Source organism: Rhinopithecus bieti, unplaced genomic scaffold (genome assembly GCF_001698545.2).
Source record: "Rhinopithecus bieti isolate Rb0 unplaced genomic scaffold, ASM169854v2 scaffold_1017, whole genome shotgun sequence".
NCBI lineage: Eukaryota > Metazoa > Chordata > Mammalia > Primates > Cercopithecidae > Rhinopithecus > Rhinopithecus bieti.
The window spans coordinates 8,530,692-8,549,310 of record NW_016803657.1 but is presented as its reverse complement, the minus strand read 5'-3'; the positions used below and the strand labels follow the sequence as shown (position 1 = coordinate 8,549,310).

The 18,619-nt window shown below is 39.5% G+C and overlaps 1 protein-coding gene across 17 annotated transcripts in view; it reads left to right on the top strand.

Annotated features, from left to right (window-relative positions):
- Window positions 1–18,619, top strand: part of AFDN (afadin, adherens junction formation factor) — a 102,588-nt gene that overhangs the window by 69,418 nt on the left and 14,551 nt on the right. For 10 of the 17 annotated variants that reach the window (XM_017895230.1, XM_017895189.1, XM_017895264.1 and 7 more), the window contains 8 exons: window positions 5,218–5,283; window positions 5,491–5,564; window positions 6,066–6,184; window positions 8,832–9,026; window positions 9,662–9,753; window positions 10,103–10,288; window positions 12,985–13,986; window positions 16,293–16,328. In XM_017895230.1, coding sequence (XP_017750719.1) covers window positions 5,218–5,283; window positions 5,491–5,564; window positions 6,066–6,184; window positions 8,832–9,026; window positions 9,662–9,753; window positions 10,103–10,288; window positions 12,985–13,986; window positions 16,293–16,328 — 1,770 coding nt within the window. The remainder of the gene's footprint in view (window positions 1–5,217; window positions 5,284–5,490; window positions 5,565–6,065; window positions 6,185–8,831; window positions 9,027–9,661; window positions 9,754–10,102; window positions 10,289–12,984; window positions 13,987–16,292; window positions 16,329–18,619) is intronic. The other 7 variants (XM_017895288.1, XM_017895280.1, XM_017895270.1 and 4 more) reach the window with 1 other exon arrangement.

The window sequence follows — 18,619 nt, the reverse complement described above, 5'->3', positions numbered from 1 at the left end:
GGGGGAGGGATAGCATTAGGAGATACACCTAATGTAAATGATGAGTTAATGGGTGCAGCACACCAACATGGCACATGTGTACATACGTAACAAACCTGCACGTTGTGCACATGTACCCTAGAACTTAAAGTATAATAATAAAAAATAAATAAATAAATAAAGACATTATTTTAATAAATTTTGAGTTCAGCCTTAATAGACTACATAAATAGTGCATTATTGTTTAGAAATAAAACCTAAGTTAAGTAGTTTAATATTTCTTAAATTAATAAATTGTTCCATACAGTTTTTTTAACCATAGCCAGTACAGTTCTCATTTATTCAAATAAAGTGGGGTAGGTAGTGAGAGCTCCATAATGTTAAGGGATTGTTATGGCTCGACAGATGACAGTTTGCTGAGGCATCTGACCAGCAGCTGAGGCAGGGATGCAGCAGAGCTTCTTTACTCTGTTCTTCCCCCAGTCAGGATGCACATTCCAGGCCTGCACTGCCATGGCCAGATTGAGAAACCTTGGACAAGTGGACACCTTGTAGTTGGACAGAGATTGTGGTGGTTCGGGTTGAAGGTAATTGCCCATATTGATGTGATACGAATAGACATTTCCTAGAGTTCTTTCATCTCTGGGTAGTCATCTCTAATTTTGTTTTGCTGAGATAATTACCAGTAGAACTGTAATGTCTCCATACAGCAGTTGTAGTTAGAATTTTTATGACCAGTTTATGACTGTGAGCTGCACCTGAAGTAGAAGTAGGATCCAAATAACCAGAGGTGATAGGAGGGAAGGGCATGTGGACAGGGCCAGTGGGTCTGCAGGAAAGGAGTGTGTGCAGAAGGTGCAGAGTCAGTGGACGGGGAATGTGTCCGTGGAAACATTCGTGACGCAGAGCAGTCCGTGAAGTGGAGGCCCAAATGCCAACCAAAATGTGGATACCTCTTACGTTATCCAGATCCATATTCTTTACTTGCACGTCGTTCTGTCTTCCTGTGTCTAAGAGTGTTTTCAAAATATGTTTCGTTATGCATTGTCTTGACTTTTAATCAGATTCCATTTTTATGACCAACCTTGAATAGACCTTGTAGATTTTCATGGGTGTTTTGAATTGAGGTCTCTAATAATCATGAATGCTTTTTAAAATTTTTTTATAGAGACAGGATCTCACCATGTTGCCCAGGCTGGTCGTGAACTCCTGGCTTCAAGCAGTCCTCCCACCACAGCCTCCCAAAGTGTTGGGATGACTGCCACTATGCCCGGCCCTATCATGAATGCTTATTTCCTTCCTTAAATGTAAACCTCTTTTTGTGACAAACAGATATATTTATAAATTCAGTTTACTTGGAATTAAAAGAAGTGGTTATTACTTAGAATTCAGATACATTCTGAATATATAAGAAAATAGAATGTATCTTATTGGTGTCTTTCCTGACAGTCATGGATTTGAGTTCCCTTCCTAAAAGGGCACATTGGGTGCCACAGCCTGAGTGCCTTTGTGTCTATCTTTCTAAACTAGTAATTTTACAAAGTTTTGTTGCTAACCCATATATAATGGGCATATCAGTTGCTTCTTAACTTACTATTCATTCTGTAAGATTACAGACCTCCTCATCTTAGGTTTTTAAAATAGGAAATTGATCAAATTTCTTACTGATCAATGTTAGTAAACTATAAGTCAATCTAATTGAGAAGCTCCTCTGGAAGGGATAGAGCTCCTTATATTCAAGAAGCTTCTAATGGAGTTGGAGGAAGGAGCCATTTGCAGAGGTAGCTGTAATGCAGGACACAATGACTCACTGCTCAAAGAGAACAAAGAAAGTCCAATGTGATGAGAACATAAGTGAAGAAGAGATGATATCTTCCCTGACACTGGGAAGGTGAGTGGGCTGGCAGGTGAGTCTCGGAGGTGAATGATGGAGAGCATTTGGGCATATACCTTGCATCAGAAAGACAGTTGGTGTAGAGAGAACATCAACCAAGTGATGAACATGAGTCAGATAGAATGGGAGGAGGTGAGGGGTGATTTGGGTGGAGAATGACAAGAGAGGTTCATGGACCCGTGAATACCTCATGCAGGAAGCTACTGTGAATTTTTATAGTAGTTGGCAGTTACAAGAGTCTGGTCAGGATAGTGTGAGCTGAGCTGTGCTTCAGGAAACATGATTGGACGTAGGGAGACCAGAAGATCAGTCATGAGGAGAGCTTCCTCATTTTGCCAGAATTTGTCTGAAATTTATAATGTAAACTTCAACCTATTTAAATATAGATAGTGCAGTCAAATATCAGTAGTACATGATCAGTTTTGCTTCAGGATTTAAATTTAGGCATTAAATTTCACATTGCATATAGTATCCTAAATTACCTACCTTAAAATGGTAGAGGATTTCAGGTTCTTTAAATGCCATGTGCTGTTCATAATGGAGTCCACATGTTCAGCTTGCACGTTGGCTGTCTGCTTGTGGAGGGTGGCTAGGATGGAAAAGAGCCTAATGGTTGCCCTCAGGTATGTGATTACTGCTCTGAATGAAGGGGTTGAAACATGGAGTAACAGGTGCCACGAAACTGAAGCTTATTGTGAAATTGGAACAAAGACATCTTCCAAAAATGAAAATTGGGAGTGGCAGAAGAGCTGACTGGCAGGCAGCTCCAACTGTATGTGCAGGGTCTTGGGTTTTAGGAAGAAATGAAACAGTCCTGTTCTCAATTTCTGATATTATTCTATTTTATGATTTTAAAAACAGACTTTTGTTATTACAGTTTGTCTAAGTAATTGCCATTTTTTTGGTCTGTATTGTGATCATGTAAAGCATATCAGAAATGGAGGAAGGAGGCTTGATTTATTGTTTTAAAATATATATTTGATATTTCCTTGTTTATAATAGTGTTACTAAAATGCTGTATTACTAGTAGTATTACTAAACATTTTTCTTGTCAGAGATGATAGTAATTGGTTATCTTAGTAAAGGGATGATTTTTACTCTTTACAAGGTCAGTATTACATTAACCAGAAGATAATGCCATGTGAAAATGTGAGGTGCCCATTCTCACTGACAGTTGGCATTCCGATGTTGAGTAATCATTGCTTTTCTGTAGTCAGGTAGAAAGCAGAGGAAAAAAATAAGTAGTGCTTGTAGAACTTTTTAAAAACCTGACCTAGGGTACCAGCTGGAAGGGAACAGGCATGCATCATTTTCAGGAAAAGAAAAAGGAGGACTTCCAGCGCTCCAACTAGAATTGTTAGTGAATGACCACAGGTAAACTCTGCTGAGGAATAGAAGCAGCTCCCAAATGGCAAGGGTGTTTGTCTGTGTTGTTCATTGATGTGTACATGGAGCTTAGGACCGTATAGGCGCTCGGTGGATATTTGTTCAGTGAATGAAATTGTCATTTAAACAGCCGAGCTATAGAATTAAGGTTGTTTATGAATCACATAAAATTATGAAATGTGTAAAAAAAAATCGGTTAATTAGATTATGAGGGATTACCTGATTTCACAAATAGGGGCGGTCAGGGGGGTGCCATGTCTTAGAAGTATTTTTCCGTAGTGTGTCTTAGGTCTCTAGATTCAAGGAAACCCAGCATTGTCACGGATATAGTGAGGCAAAAAGCATATTTATTATTCTTTTGCTAAGTGATATGCTAAAATTCAGAAAGTTGCCCTTTATTGAGTGCCTGCTGTACATTTTATCTTTTATTTTTGAAATTGTAAATTTACAAAAAGCTCAGTCTTTGCCAACTATCCCAATCATGCCTTTTATGGCAAAAGGATCCGTTCAAGGACCACAGGTTATATTTGACTGTTGTGGTTTGTGGACTGTGCTGAATGATTTCTAGAGGGAGGTAGCAAGTGGGCCGTGAGGCATCTGGGACTGGGCTGGAGACTTGCATTGAGGTGAAAGTGGAAACCATCCACAGGAGAGAGGTGTGAATAGACACAGAGGGATATCAAGGTGAACAGATGGAAAATACAGATCAAAAGCTGCAAAGGAGAATATTTGATTTTGCTTTCTATAGAACTTTTATAAACTTAGTTCCCAGATAATGTAACCACATGAAATTTGAAGTATACTGCTTTCCAAAATGGAGTTGCTTTGTTAAATTAAGAAATATTATACTGTTTTTAAAATGAGATATGTATGGATGGTTTTATGCTTACAAAATTTGACCTGCTACAGGCGTTTTGTTTTGTTTTGTTTTGTTTTGTTTTGTTTTGTTTTGTTTTTCCCTAAGGGGATAAAGGGAGTCAGGATCAACAGTGCTGGCCAGTCAGGCTGTCTTCTGTAAACTTAACTTGTTAACTAAAGGAGACGAATGTAAGTGGTTTCCAAGTGAAAATTACATAGTTCCAGGATGTTACAGAAAATCTGTTTTAATTAAATCATTTGTGTATTTTTACTCTTACCATACAGTGCCTCGCAGTGATTGAAATGGATTTGTATTTGCCTTCAATCGTTGTGACCTAAGGAATTATGCTCAGTTGTATAATATTGTCCATAATGTCTAAGTAAGACTTCATGCATAGGACTGCTTTCTTTGATAGTTGCAATAAATTACCCAAAATTTTGATTGTTATAGGGTTAGGTTTAGTATAGTCATGATATCCAAGTAGAATATTGGTGATTCTGAAAGTAATTGTATATAATACTTAAGTCTATCTAACAGAATTTTATTCTTTCATAATATATCAATTCTATGTGAATTGGGTCTTGTTGCTTTGACATTTATTTACAGTTACAGTACATGAGTTATAATACTGATTATTTTCTGTATGATTTTCTCTTACTAAGTTCCTCTTACTGTTAGCCACAGAAGTTTTTTTATCGTTTAAAATCCTAAACTATACGTATGAAAAGAACAAGGGTATAAGGGAGGATATAGGTAAGTGGTGAAATGTAAAAATACTGTACCAAGTTGCTTTTTGTATTAAAATGATTAATAGTATATATCATGCAAGTAGTTCTTAGTTCACTTACACTTGTGGCTGTTCAGAACTATTCTTAAATTAACTTCAGGATTCCAAGTCTCTATTTTAGTCTCATCATTAGCTGATGCATGAATAACTGATTTTTCATAATTCTGATTTTCATGTAAAAATGAGAACCAGGACTTCGTTGCAGTTACCTGTATACATGTTGGGTGGTTTTATTTTTGTTTTACTTACCTGCATAGTGTATTTCTTACAGTATATTTTCAGTGCAGTGTTTTTGCCTTGTTTTTGCAATAGGGTGCTGGTCAAGATAAACTAGGAATCTATGTGAAGTCGGTTGTGAAAGGAGGTGCTGCAGATGTGGTCAGTATCATTTTGAAAGAAGTAAATTTTCAGTGTGTCATATGTTCAGCAAATGATGTGAGAGATTCTGCTGATACTTTTAGTTATGTAACACTACACAGTGTTTGTTGGAAGAAGAAACAGGGTATCTACTCATTATTACCTTTTCTTCCTTCGTCTCTCTGCTCTCCACCCTTAATCCATGCACACACCTGTGGATTTGCCTAGGATGGACGTCTAGCTGCAGGTGATCAACTCCTCAGCGTGGATGGACGAAGTCTGGTTGGACTCTCTCAGGAAAGGTATCATTGGTTTATTTGCTTGAAGCTTAGTATTAGCATTTTAGGTGATTTTGCATTAAATGTTGAAATTGGAAGATGAAAACTATGCTAAAACATGCTCCTACTACTCTTTACCTTTTTTAGTGTACATGACATTTCACTTATCAAATTATAAATATATATTTTAATCTAGTACAGTTTCTTTGAAACTTGAAAGAAACATACTCTTCTTCAAATTTCTGAATATTATCTTACTATTCTTAATATGATAACAGGAGATGTGTTTGCCTATTTTCAGTCAGTTTTAAAAGGAGAAAATGGGTAGTGAGTAAGCTGTCTGAAAGTCAGAACCATAAAAAATAAAAATAAATAAAAAAAATAAAGAAAGAAAGTCAGAACCATTACTCAAAATAATAGATGAGGCTGTGGAACATGATTTTCAGTTGCTGTGATCACAGCTATTCATGACAGAGCAGGCACTGCGTTTTCATTTTTCTTACATGTGTAATCTTCTTCTCCTAGGGCAGCAGAACTCATGACAAGAACAAGCTCTGTGGTGACACTGGAAGTAGCAAAGCAGGGTGCCATCTACCACGGTCTGGCCACCCTTCTCAATCAGCCATCCCCCATGATGCAGAGAAGTAAGGGCCAGTAGGGAGACAGTGGCCAACTGTAAAACAGTGTTCTACAGTCATGGACTCTTTGAATAGTCACAAAACCCCCTGGAGGAGGTAGTGGTGTTACTATTGCCCCGGTTTTAAAAATAAAGAAATTGAGAATGCGAGCGCTTCAGCACAGTGCCTGGGATTCCCATGTGAGCCTTCTGACCTTGGAACCCACACTGTGAGTCACCAGGTCCCCTGCCTGTCACCAGGAGCCCCCACAGGGCTGGTTGACTGCTGGTGAGCTTCCGTAGGCCCAGCACATGGTAGGTGCTCAGTAGAGAATGAAAGTGACATGTTAAGGATGAACTGGGAAAAAAACTAGAGAATGAATGAACGGATTTTCAGTTTTGATAGGCAGACTCAGGATTTAAAGTGTTTCAGTTCTTCACTGAAGAAATAGGCATTTATTTGTATATGAGTAGTTACCTTAATCCTGCATTTGCTGAGATAAGGCATGATGATCTCATTCTGTATACAGTCATGCATCACCTGGGAAGAGGGATCCATTCTGAAAAATTAATCCTTAGTTTATCTCATCATTGTGCACACATCACAGTGTACTACACGAACCTAGATGGTGTAGCCTGTTGCTCCTAGGCTGTAGACCTGCACAGCATGTCACCGTACTGAATACTGCAGGCCATTGTAATTCAGTGAGAACATAGCTCAACGTAGAAAAACTACAGTTAAAAAAAAAAGGTGTGAAAGAGTAACAATGCTAGACCCGTCAAAGGCCACTTCTCCTGAGTGGGGCTTGTAGGACGGAAGTTGCTCTGGGTGCGTCTGCGAGTGAGTGGTGAGTGAATGTGAAGGCCCAGGACATGGCCATAACGACTGTAGACTTTATAAACACTGTACACTTAAGCTACACTAAATTTACAAAAATACATAGGTATTTCTTTAATAATACATTAACCTTCTCTTGCTCTCACTTTTTTTACTATATAAAATTTTAAATTTAAAAAAAACTTTTGACTCTTTTGTGATAACACTTAGCTTAAAACATAAGCATGTTGTACAGCTGTACAAAGTATTTTCTTTCTGTACTTTGTAAGTGATTTTAAAATTTTTTTTTTTATCTTTTCATCTTTTTGGTTAAAATCTCGTACATAAGCACACACATTAGCTTCAGCCTGCACAGGGTCAGGATCATCAGTGTCACTGTCTTCCACCTCCACATCTGGTTCCACGGGAAGGTCTTCAGGGGCAGTGACATGCCATGGAGCCATCACCTCCTGTGGTGACGATGCCATTTTCTGGAAGGCTTCCTGACGGACCTGCCTGGGGCTACTTGACCATTAACTCTTTTTATAAGTAAAGGGAGCACACTCTAAAATAACAATAAAAAGTATAGTATAGTAAAATATATAAACCAGCAACCCAGTTGCATATTACATTTTCAAGTATTATATACCATGTATAATTGTGTGAGCTATACTCGTATACAGCTATCAGTACAGTCTGGCATGACCGTAAACACAAGGAATCATTGTACTACAACTTTACACTGGCTAAGATCATTAGAAGGTAGGGATTTTTCAGCTCCGTTATGATCTTAGGAGACCACTGTCATGGATATGGGTCATGATTGACCAAAATGGGCTTATTTGGTGCATGACTGTAATTTGCTTAAAAATCTTTTATTTAAATAATTTATTTTTTGGAACTGTGGTTTTATAGCTACGTCAAAAAGAATCTCAGGATAGAATCAATACAAATTTAGGGCTTTTAATTAGTTCAGACACAACAGGAGAAAACCATTTTGATCCATAGCACACCTTGTTAAATGTATACATAGACTTCTAAATATGGCCTTTATGGCTTTCTCCTCTGTAAGGCAGGATTCTAGAAACCTCACAACCCAGAACCTCAAGTTGGTACCTAATAGTAACAAATCACAGCCACAGCCAAGGCGTCAGAGAACCTGACCTGCTGCTTATTGAAGCAAACACACACCACCCAAGGGGCATCTCAGCAAAACCTAGTGTGGTGTTGTCTGCCTTGCTCAGCATGTTTTTTACTTTTTATGTAACATAGAGCTTAACATCTTGGTTGTCTAATTTCTTAGTTTGTGGTCATTTAAAAGAAGCAAACTAGAATGTGAGTTAGAAACCACACAGAGGGAAGCTGTGAACAGTAGATGATAAACCAGGGTGAGCAAGCAAAAAGGAGGAGAACTGACAGAAGCGGCCATCAGGAGCAGAAGGCTCATGTCATGTGACAGCTGCTCATGTCACATGATGGCTGCTCAGAACGGTGACACTGGGCGATTAAAAGTTCAGATAATTTTCTGCGAAGTCAGGGAAGCATATTTATCTTTAGTTTTTTTTAAAAGATACTTTAAAATGGTTACATTTGTTGCTTAAAACAGTGAAGTTTCAGTTAACGAGAAAATAAGCTTTGAAAGTGTTCATCTTCCCATCATTACCAATTAAGTAAAAATATTTTCTTTATTCTCAGTATATTTATTTAAAAGCTGTTTTATGATTCTGTAGGAAGAATTGACCTTTATAGGGAAAATCACCTTATTTCTTACACTAAGAACAATTCTTATGGAATTTTAATGATAATCAGGGTGTTGAAAATAAAATCTTAAGAGATACTGAATATGCTTTGATTCTAGTTTCAGATCGTCGTGGCTCAGGTAAACCCCGACCAAAGAGTGAAGGCTTTGAACTCTATAATAATTCCGCTCAAAATGGGTCTCCTGAGAGTCCTCAGCTGCCTTGGGCAGAATATAGTGAACCAAAGAAATTGCCCGGTGATGACAGACTGATGAAAAATAGAGCTGATCACCGTTCCAGCCCCAACGTAGCAAGTAAGAGTGACACTTTTTTGCTTCCTAAGTACACTCATGGCCACAGTCTGAAGTGAGAGGAGGCACTTTGTGGTTTGTTAATTATTAAAATTATTCTCTGCAAACATTGGCTAACTATGATATGGTTTTCATAAGGGATATCATTAAGTAACATTTCTCTAACAAAAACTAAGATTGAGTGACTTTAGATTCAGTTGATCCCATAAGCAAATACATTAATAACATCTCTATTTGGGGTTGGTCAATTACCAAGAGAAACTAAAATATTTTTTACATTTTTAAAGGGTTGTTAACAAAGAGAAGAAGAAATAATAGAAAGATAATCAGCAGGAAACAAAGGCTCACAAAGCCTAAAGTATTTACTTTCTGGCCTGTTACCAAAAATATTTACCAGTCCCTGGCCTGATACACAGAGCTACAAAGGTTTTTTTGTAGCTCTGGGCTGTGATGATTTGAAAGATGGACGTGGATATGACAAGACCTGATTTCTCATCTGCCTTGTTTTTTTTTTTTCGTCCCTATGCCAGATAACTCACTGGCAGAATGAAGATGAATGAGGTCTTTAAGGAAATTTTATGTTATATATAGGTTGTTTATTTAATATTAAACTTTTTTTTTCCCCCTAACTTGAACAGATCAGCCTCCTAGTCCTGGAGGGAAAAGTGCATATGCCTCTGGAACAACAGCGAAGATAACATCTGTCTCTACTGGAAACCTCTGCACTGAGGTCTGATTGATTGATAAGCAAAAGGCTTCTACTGCACTTCCACACTTAGGGATCCCTTGGGACAGCTCAGTTATCTAGTACAATGTTTACTCTGAATTAGCATTGATTGTAATTTCTAAATTTGCAGTGTTTTCTCTTTTGATTTTTAATATACTAGTCAGGTAAATCAGTTTTAAATTAGTAAGTCTGGGCAAAATGAAATGTTATTTATTCTCAATATGGATCAAACACTTTTTAATGCAGTATTTAACATATATACTATTTTAAAATTTTAAACAGATAATTGAAAATCAAGTTAGTCTGTATGGTTGTAAAAAGCTCACTTTTCTTTGTTCTTCACATTTTACAGGAGCAGACGCCTCCGCCTAGACCTGAAGCCTACCCCATCCCCACTCAGACGTACACCAGAGAGTATTTTACCTTCCCAGCTTCCAAATCCCAAGATCGGATGGCTCCTCCTCAGAACCAGTGGCCAAATTATGAGGAAAAGCCACATATGCACACAGATAGTAATCACTCCAGTATTGCAATTCAGGTTAGAAATCAAAAGATTCCACACACTTTTCTCACCTCTCAAGGAGTAAACACTGAGTTCTGAGACACAATTAATATTTTCTGTAGAACAGCATTGTTGGCCTTTTGTTTTTTCCTTAATGGTTTTGTAGTTAAGTTTGAGGAAAAAGGAGATAGGATAGAATACTTAATAAGAACAAGGATTATTTGTTCTCTGATGTTTGATTAACAAAATGTTAGGAATATAAGGCCTTATAATTTTTAAGACAAAGTTCACTGATTCTAGAAGTGAGAAATTAGAACACACATGGTATATTTTGCACTCTATCAGGAGCTGTCCCTGCCCTGCCTGTGGGAGCTCATGATGTGGCAGGGAAATGAGACAGACACATCAGACCCAGCATGGTCAGTGGTATGAGAGAAGAGGCCCCGGCAGGGGATGGAGCTTCTCAGTCTCAAACGAGAACCTGGACACAGCCATGTGCACGGAAGGGCCTTGCAGGAGGAGGGAAAGGCACAGAGGTGTAGTAGTTCAGCAGGAACCCTGAGTGGAGGTGAAGGAGGTGGCAAGATCTAAGGCAGTGAAGATAGGCGGGGCCAGACAGAAGGGCTTGACATGACAGCTAAGGAATTTGGATTTTTGTCCACATTAGTAGATGGGAAATGCCAGTCTGAGTAGGTAAGCTAGGAACGTTATCAAATGTGGTTTTCTTTTTAGAAAGATAACTGTTTGTATGGTGAAAGATTGGGAGAAAAAATTAAAGGTATGCTTAAAAAGAGGTGCAGTCGAGATCTTTGTAACAAATACATGCTCTGGATCACAAATGCTCTGGGAATTCTGAAGATCAGCCTTCTTAGAGTGGTTGGAAAAGACTAAATTCAGAGTTGAGATGGGATTTGAGCTGAGCCTTGAAGAATGAGAACAGTAGGCAGAGGAGAGAGGATTGCACTGAGATAGACGCTGTGATACAGATGAGGAGGAGCCTATTTTCTGAGGAAAGAAAATGCTTCTCAGGCCACAGATGTTGGCCGTCAGGAGATTTCATCTTGGCCTTTTGTCTGGTGTGCTGGTCCATCCTGCTGTTCTCCTAGGTGGGCCTGATCACCTGCAACGGCCCGGTCTTGGCAGTTTTGGACACACTCTGTCACCAAAAGCTGGAGTTCTCTGGGAGGAGGTGTCTTTCTCCAAATTTCTATTTAAAAATTGGGTAATTTTGTGCCCTAGTTCTTCTAGTATTTTTTGTTAGGACGTAGTAGAATCTGCTTTCCATATGTCAAGACAATCCAATTTGTAGTGCATACATTGAATCCCATTTTTAGGCACAGTATTTCCTGTTCTGTGGGACTGGCATTACGTCTTCACATTTATAGTATACAGCTGCTGCTTGTTTCTACCTTACAACATGGATAAACAATACCTAGAGGAGAGAATTGAGGAACTGTGCGGCAGGCCAGAGTGTGGAATGGAAAGTTATGATGGGGTTTAAGCGGGGAGGTGGAGAGTACGAGCCAGCAGCTGGGGCCAGTGCAAAGTCTTAAGGGAGCAGAGAAGTGACTCAGGTCAGCCCTTCCAGCAGCAGGGAGTGGCGGTAGGTGCACAGTCTCTGTTTTTATGTAGCCTGTAGATTTCGTACCCCAGTAATGAGACTCTCTATGTACTAAGTAAAGCTCTAGCAAAATGTTGGGAGTAAATGTTCCATTCTTCTGTGAGACTACTGCTTTTTGAAGTGATACTTCATCTTTTTTGTTGGTTTGCTTTTAAGAAAAGGAAATAATTTGTTTTCCCGATTTACATCTTTAATTTGTATTCATTAGCAGGGCAGAAAAAAGATGTTTGATTCAGACCTCATAGTGATCATGTTTATCTGAGTAGACTCCTTTCAGATGTGCCATTTCTCAGATTTTAGACTAGCCCTTTGCAAAAAGTATACTCACTTCATTTTCTCTGTGTGTGTGTGTGTCTCATTTCTCTGTCTCTCTCTCACACACACATATACACACACCCCTATCTTTGCATTCAACAAATTTATACCAATACATTTTAGACCTTTCTGGTATTGGAGTGGATGTATCTCAGATGTGTAGGACATGTCTTTGCATTACTATGCACAGCTCTGCCACAGAGCCCAGAAAGCCATTCCTTAGCTTGTAAAATGCAGAAAGTCACGGATAGTTAAATGGTTAAGATTTAATAATTACTCGTAATAGTAATTAGAGAAATACTTGTTGATTTTTACATATTATGAATAAACACACTCATTGCTTTGAAGTCCAAGTCACATGTCTGGTCCCTGCACTGGAGATGGTGCAGGGCACTGCAGGAGGGTGAGGAGGATGAGGATGGGCACTGGCACCAAAGGGCCTCAATGCAGAGAGAAAGTGCAGCTTTTCCTTTTTAATTTTAGTCGAGACAGAGACTGTGTTACCCAGGCTGGTCTCAAACTCCTGGGCTCAAGCAATCCACCCACCTCAGCCTCCCAAAGTGCTGGGATTGTAGGCCTGAGCCTACCCCTGAGCCACCACGCTTGGCTGCTTTTCTCTTTACACAGATGAATTCATTGTTACTCCACGTTAGCCAGTGAGCCTTGTAGGGCAGTCTCAGTCTCTTTCTGTACACTCATTTAACAGTTTTTCTTCTGTCTGAAGATAAAATGTCTGTGGCTATTTGGTAATTTCTAGTAAATGGCTAAAATATAATAGTTCTTTTTCTTTTTCCAGCGTGTTACACGTTCCCAAGAAGAACTTCGAGAAGATAAAGCTTACCAACTTGAGCGGCATCGAATAGAGGCAGCTATGGACAGAAAGTCTGATAGTGATATGTGGATAAATCAGAGTTCCTCATTGGACTCCAGTACGTCTAGCCAAGAGCACCTGAACCATTCCTCTAAGTCGGTCACCCCTGCTTCCACACTGACCAAAAGTGGCCCTGGCCGTTGGAAAACACCAGCAGCAATACCGGCCACCCCTGTGGCCGTCTCCCAGCCAATCCGAACAGACCTGCCTCCGCCACCCCCGCCACCTCCCATCCACTATGCCGGTGATTTCGATGGAATATCCATGGATTTGCCTCTCCCACCACCCCCTTCCACCAACCAGATAGGACTGCCGTCTGCGCAGGTGGCTGCTGCCGAACGGAAAAAGAGAGAAGAACATCAGCGTTGGTATGAGAAGGAGAAGGCCCGCCTGGAGGAGGAGCGGGAGAGGAAGCGGAGAGAGCAGGAGAGGAAGCTGGGCCAGATGCGCACTCAGTCCCTAAACCCTGCTCCGTTTTCTCCCCTGACCACACAGCAGATGAAGCCCGAAAAGCCTTCCACACTCCAGCGGCCCCAGGAAACAGTCATTCGGGAGCTACAGCCTCAGCAGCAGCCCCGCACGATCGAGCGCAGGGACTTGCAGTACATCACAGTCAGCAAAGAGGAGCTTTCCTCGGGGGACAGTCTGTCCCCTGACCCGTGGAAGCGGGATGCCAAGGAGAAGCTGGAGAAGCAGCAGCAGATGCACATCGTGGACATGCTGAGCAAGGAGATCCAGGAGCTCCAGAGCAAACCAGACCGCAGCGCCGAGGAGAGTGACCGGCTGCGCAAGCTCATGCTGGAGTGGCAGTTCCAGAAGAGACTACAGGAGTCGAAGCAGAAGGACGAAGATGACGAGGAGGAGGAGGACGACGATGTGGATACCATGCTCATCATGCAGCGCCTGGAGGCTGAACGAAGAGCGAGGGTAAAGGGGAGAGTGCTTTGGCTGTGCCCATCTGTGGTCCCTATTTCACCTTCCACATGTTTCCCATGGGGATAGCTAGACCTCCCCCCCATCATGATAAGGATTAAAAGGGCCCCTAGGCTTATACTATTTTATTCTATGTGTTACTCTTGGCTGATGTTGTAGAGAAATGAGTCAGGGCTGTAAGGCTAAATTTTTTGAGACGTGCTTTGACAAGTATTAAATACAATTCAAATGGAACTTGATTGTTTTCATTAGCAAACTCATAATTATCCTTTTCCTTAACACTTCCAGTTGAGAAAACAAGTATTTGTTAATGACCAGTAATAATCTTGATCGGGGTAGGCAAAATTTTTTCTTCCAGGGCCAGATTGATACTTTAGGCTTTGCAGGCCATGTGGACTCTGGCAACCCCCAGCTCTGCTGTTGTAGCAGGAAAGCAGCCACAGACACAAGTAAACACATGGGTGTGTCTCTGTGCCAATAAAACTTTATTTACAGAAACATAGGGCCAATCACTGACTGGCCCCTGGTCTTGTCAGCATTTTGTGGTGGTTAACAAATGAAACTGTTCAGATCATTACATTTACAGTCATTACCAAAAATAGAATCTTCACAGTAGTTGTACTGTTGATGAAGCAAGCATTTGTTAAGGTAATAAACAATTATATTCCAATTGTAGCATAAAGCTATTGAGAACTGATTTTATTCTTCTCTATAGTATGAAAATGATTTTTGTTTTAAATAAATTCACAAAAGTAAAATTTAAATTCGTTTAACACAATAAATTGTTATGCAGAAATTTTATATAAAAGCAATACCTTGTTACTCTATAAAGAGAACTGGTAAGAGGCATTTACTGCTATTAATTTGGGCATTTATTAATATTAATTTATAGAGAATGCTATTGACCATTTTGTGTTCATGAGTTTTAGTGACTTTTTTCTTTTTTAAACAGTGTATGTGCAATATTCTGAGAAAAGATATCCAGAACCATGTTCTTTTTATCTTCTGGATTCTGTTTCTAATTTCAACTGTTTTTTATGCAGTTGATGGTAAAGCTCTACCAGGGGCTATTAGGTCAGACATTTTAATCTTTCTACCTCACAATGAAATTTAACCTTAGATAATAATTTGTGAGTCCTTAGATCCCTAGAGCCCAGTAGTGTGATTCTTTTTCGATTTGCTCTGTGAATTTTTCCTGAAAAGTCTCTCTCACGCATACTTCTTAATATATACATATCTCAGCCAAAATGTGTATATATATAAAACTTTGCCCAAAATTCAGCTTGAATCCCTTAGACACTTAAGTTTCTTAAATGAGGCCAAAGTGTGAATTAGTACATTGTTTTACTACTATTTTTATTAGTATTTTTCAAGTCATCAGTAGTAAACTTCCTGATGAGTAGCTAGCTGTGTTTACTGTAAGCGCGGTTTTATTTGAAAAACCAACCCCTAAATTAATAGCTATTTTACTTTAAAAGTAGCTTAAAAAATACAGTACTTTAAAAGTACTATGCATTCCCTGTTCAGGATTCTTGGAGTGACTGCCCCTCCCCATCGAAGCTCTCTGGAAGGTGCTAGGCCTGCTGGTGCCAGGTGCATGCTCTTCTGCTCTGGCCAGTGTCGCTCGTGGTGCACTCAGATGGATTCATTAGTAACCTAAGGACGTGCACGGCCTTGTGTCGCCCACACCCCAAAAGATGAAAGGATGTCTTTTCCTTCACTGCATTTTCAATTCTGAATATACAACTGTTGTGTATGGCAAAATGAGTCAACAGTGTTAGCATTTCTTATTGTTATAACTGTATCCTGGCAGTAATGAACAGTTAGCCTTTTAGTATTTCTGGAAGTGTCCTTTTGTGTGAGGACTCAACTTTTATTGAAAGGTCTCTCAGAGCTTTTCCAAATGGGTTAAAACACTGAATATTTCAAAGCCTTTTAGTATGAATTGTGATATTTGGAAAGTTTCTCATGAAAATTTAGTAAAAAATATTTGTTTTTTGCTTAGTAGTTCTGTTACAATTAGTATCTTAGTCTCCAAATAAGAAAGTTAAGGGAAATTTTGCTGTTTTTTATTTTCTATGTATCTTAATGATGAAACTCATTTAATACCATGTGGGCATTTTTCTGTTTCTGAATACAGAAGTTAGTGTGCAGTTCTTTACCTTTCTCATCAAGTTATCGAAACACAGATGACGCATGATAGTGAGAAAATATGCCGATGGCAGATTACAGGTCTAAACCTAACTTTTTTTTCCACACTTCATCTTTCTTTTTTTTTTTTCTTTCTCTGTTACCTGCAGCAGACTGCTATGCCAGCAATCTCTGTTCTAGATTTGGTATGTTCTTGTTTCTTTCCCTTTGGTGCTTTTTTCCTGTCTTGATTTTCTTTTCTTTCAGTGGTGGCTGTTTTATGTTTTCAGTAGATCCAGTTCTCCTTAGGGGTGTCCTCCATCAGGAGATGGAGTCCCTGACACTTTAGAAGCATGCCTTTGAATGTTCCTAGATTTAGTTATTCTTTGCTTTTCTCCGTTAATTTTAAGTGTTACTGTTTGTTTATGGTTTTGACCTTTTCTCAGTTTCAGTCATAAATTGATTCCGTGTATTCTTATGTAGTCATAAATACATGAGCAAATGAAATAAATTTTGCAATGAGTAATCTATTTTGTCTTTTTCACATTAGACATAGATTTTAAACCTTCAGTTGCTATAAACTCAGTTGAAAGGGTATTGACATTATTTGCCAGTTAAGATATAACTGTCTGTTGGTAGAGTAAGAGATTTCCAGTGAACATGTATGTATGCTATGTTTTCTTTAATAATATAATGTGGATTTTAATTCAGTTTATCAGCCATGCCAATTTATCAGTCTGCTGAGAAATACTTGAGGTCATGGTCTGTTGTAAATTCAAAATGTTGATTGTCGTGTTGGGGAAGTTTGGCACGTCATTTAGGGCCCATTATGCTTGTGTGTGGGGTCTTTATCACCTGCTAGACAATTAGACTCTGATATATTTATATAAACTTGAAGACAAATTCTAGTCAACTTCTAAAGACAAAAGCCAATATCAGACAGTACATTTAAAACCCGTGAATCAAGATTTGACTTTAATGGCCTTTTCGCCAAATAATAGTCCCCTTTTCCTTTCCCCCCCTCAGTTTAGCACAGTGGCAATAATGCCTTAGAGAGGAACCTTTCTTAAAAAACACCTCTCCTCCTTAGTGATTGGAAGGCATATTTTCTGAGCTTTGCATTTTTTTTTTCTTACATGAAACAAAGATTTTAAAAGTATACATTTTTCTCCCTACTTCTTTGTGTGTTTTGGTGTACATAGGTGTAGCTAGAAGATACTGATCAGAGTCACCTTAGTGTGAGATACTCATTCAGCAAATACTTGCTCAGCATTGAGCAAGTGCTGACCTGAGGCATTGAAGATACCAGCGAGCTCTATAGGCCCAAAGAGAATTTCTTATACTATGAAGAATTCTGTGACACATGAACAGTAAAATAATGCTTGCAGTAAGGTTTTTGTTCCATAGAAATAATTCAGAGAGTTTCTTTCTTTAAAAGATAATTATTTTGAGTATTAATATTGATCTTAACTACATGTTTCTGAGCATTTTTTAGTCCAGTTCCCCAGTAAATATTATTAATAGCACCTCATTATTTATAAAATTCTTGGCTGGGCACAGTGGTTCATGCCTGTAATCCTAGCACTTTGGGAGGCTGAGGCAGGTGAATCACCTGAGGTCAACATGGTGAAACCTCGTCTCTACTCAAAATACAAAAATTAGCTGGGCACAGTGGCAGGCACCTGTAATCCCAGCTACTCAGGAGGGTGAGGCGTGAGACTTGCTTGAACCCAGGAGGTGGAGGTTGCAGTGACCAGAGATTGCACCACTGCACTCCAGCCTGGGGGACAGAGCGAGACTCTGGCTCAAAAAAAAAAAAAATAAACCATAGAGTTCTTGCTATGTAAGAATTGGCAGGTTACCTAGGAGACCCTCTTCTGTGAAGATATTAGCCCGTCCTTAATAAGGATAAGGGCAAATATGTGACTATATAGGGAGCGATGTACCCAGTATGGTTCTTAAGATATTTTCTTAAGACACATCACAGGATTTTCAGGTGGGTAGTCAGATAAATGAGGCAGGTCTTTTCCTGTTTGGAAGCAGCTGAGTTTCGTGAATTTGGGAGGCTGCCTGCACTGGTTTCTGCTCTTCCCTCTGGTCTCTCTGTGACCCATCACCCCTGTCGATCCAGGGCCTGCCTTCTCCATCCTCTGTGCTCACTTCTGACCTGAGACGGTAGCACCATTTTGATGCCAGCAATGTCCCCATTTGATTTCTAGTCCAAACTTCTCGCACACTAAAGACTCAGATATCCACCTGCCCATGTAACATTTCCACATGGAGTCAAGTAAGACTTTTGGAGTGCAGGATGCTCAAAGTGAAATCCCTGTCTCCTTCACTCACCTTGCACTGCTCATCATCCTGCCTTTCAGCCTTCCCCATTTCAGCTGATGCTTCGAGTTGCTCAGGCAGGAAACCACACAGTCATGCATGACCCCCTTTTTTCTCTGTTCAGAAACTCTACTGGCTTGACCTCCTCACAACCTGACCAACCTCT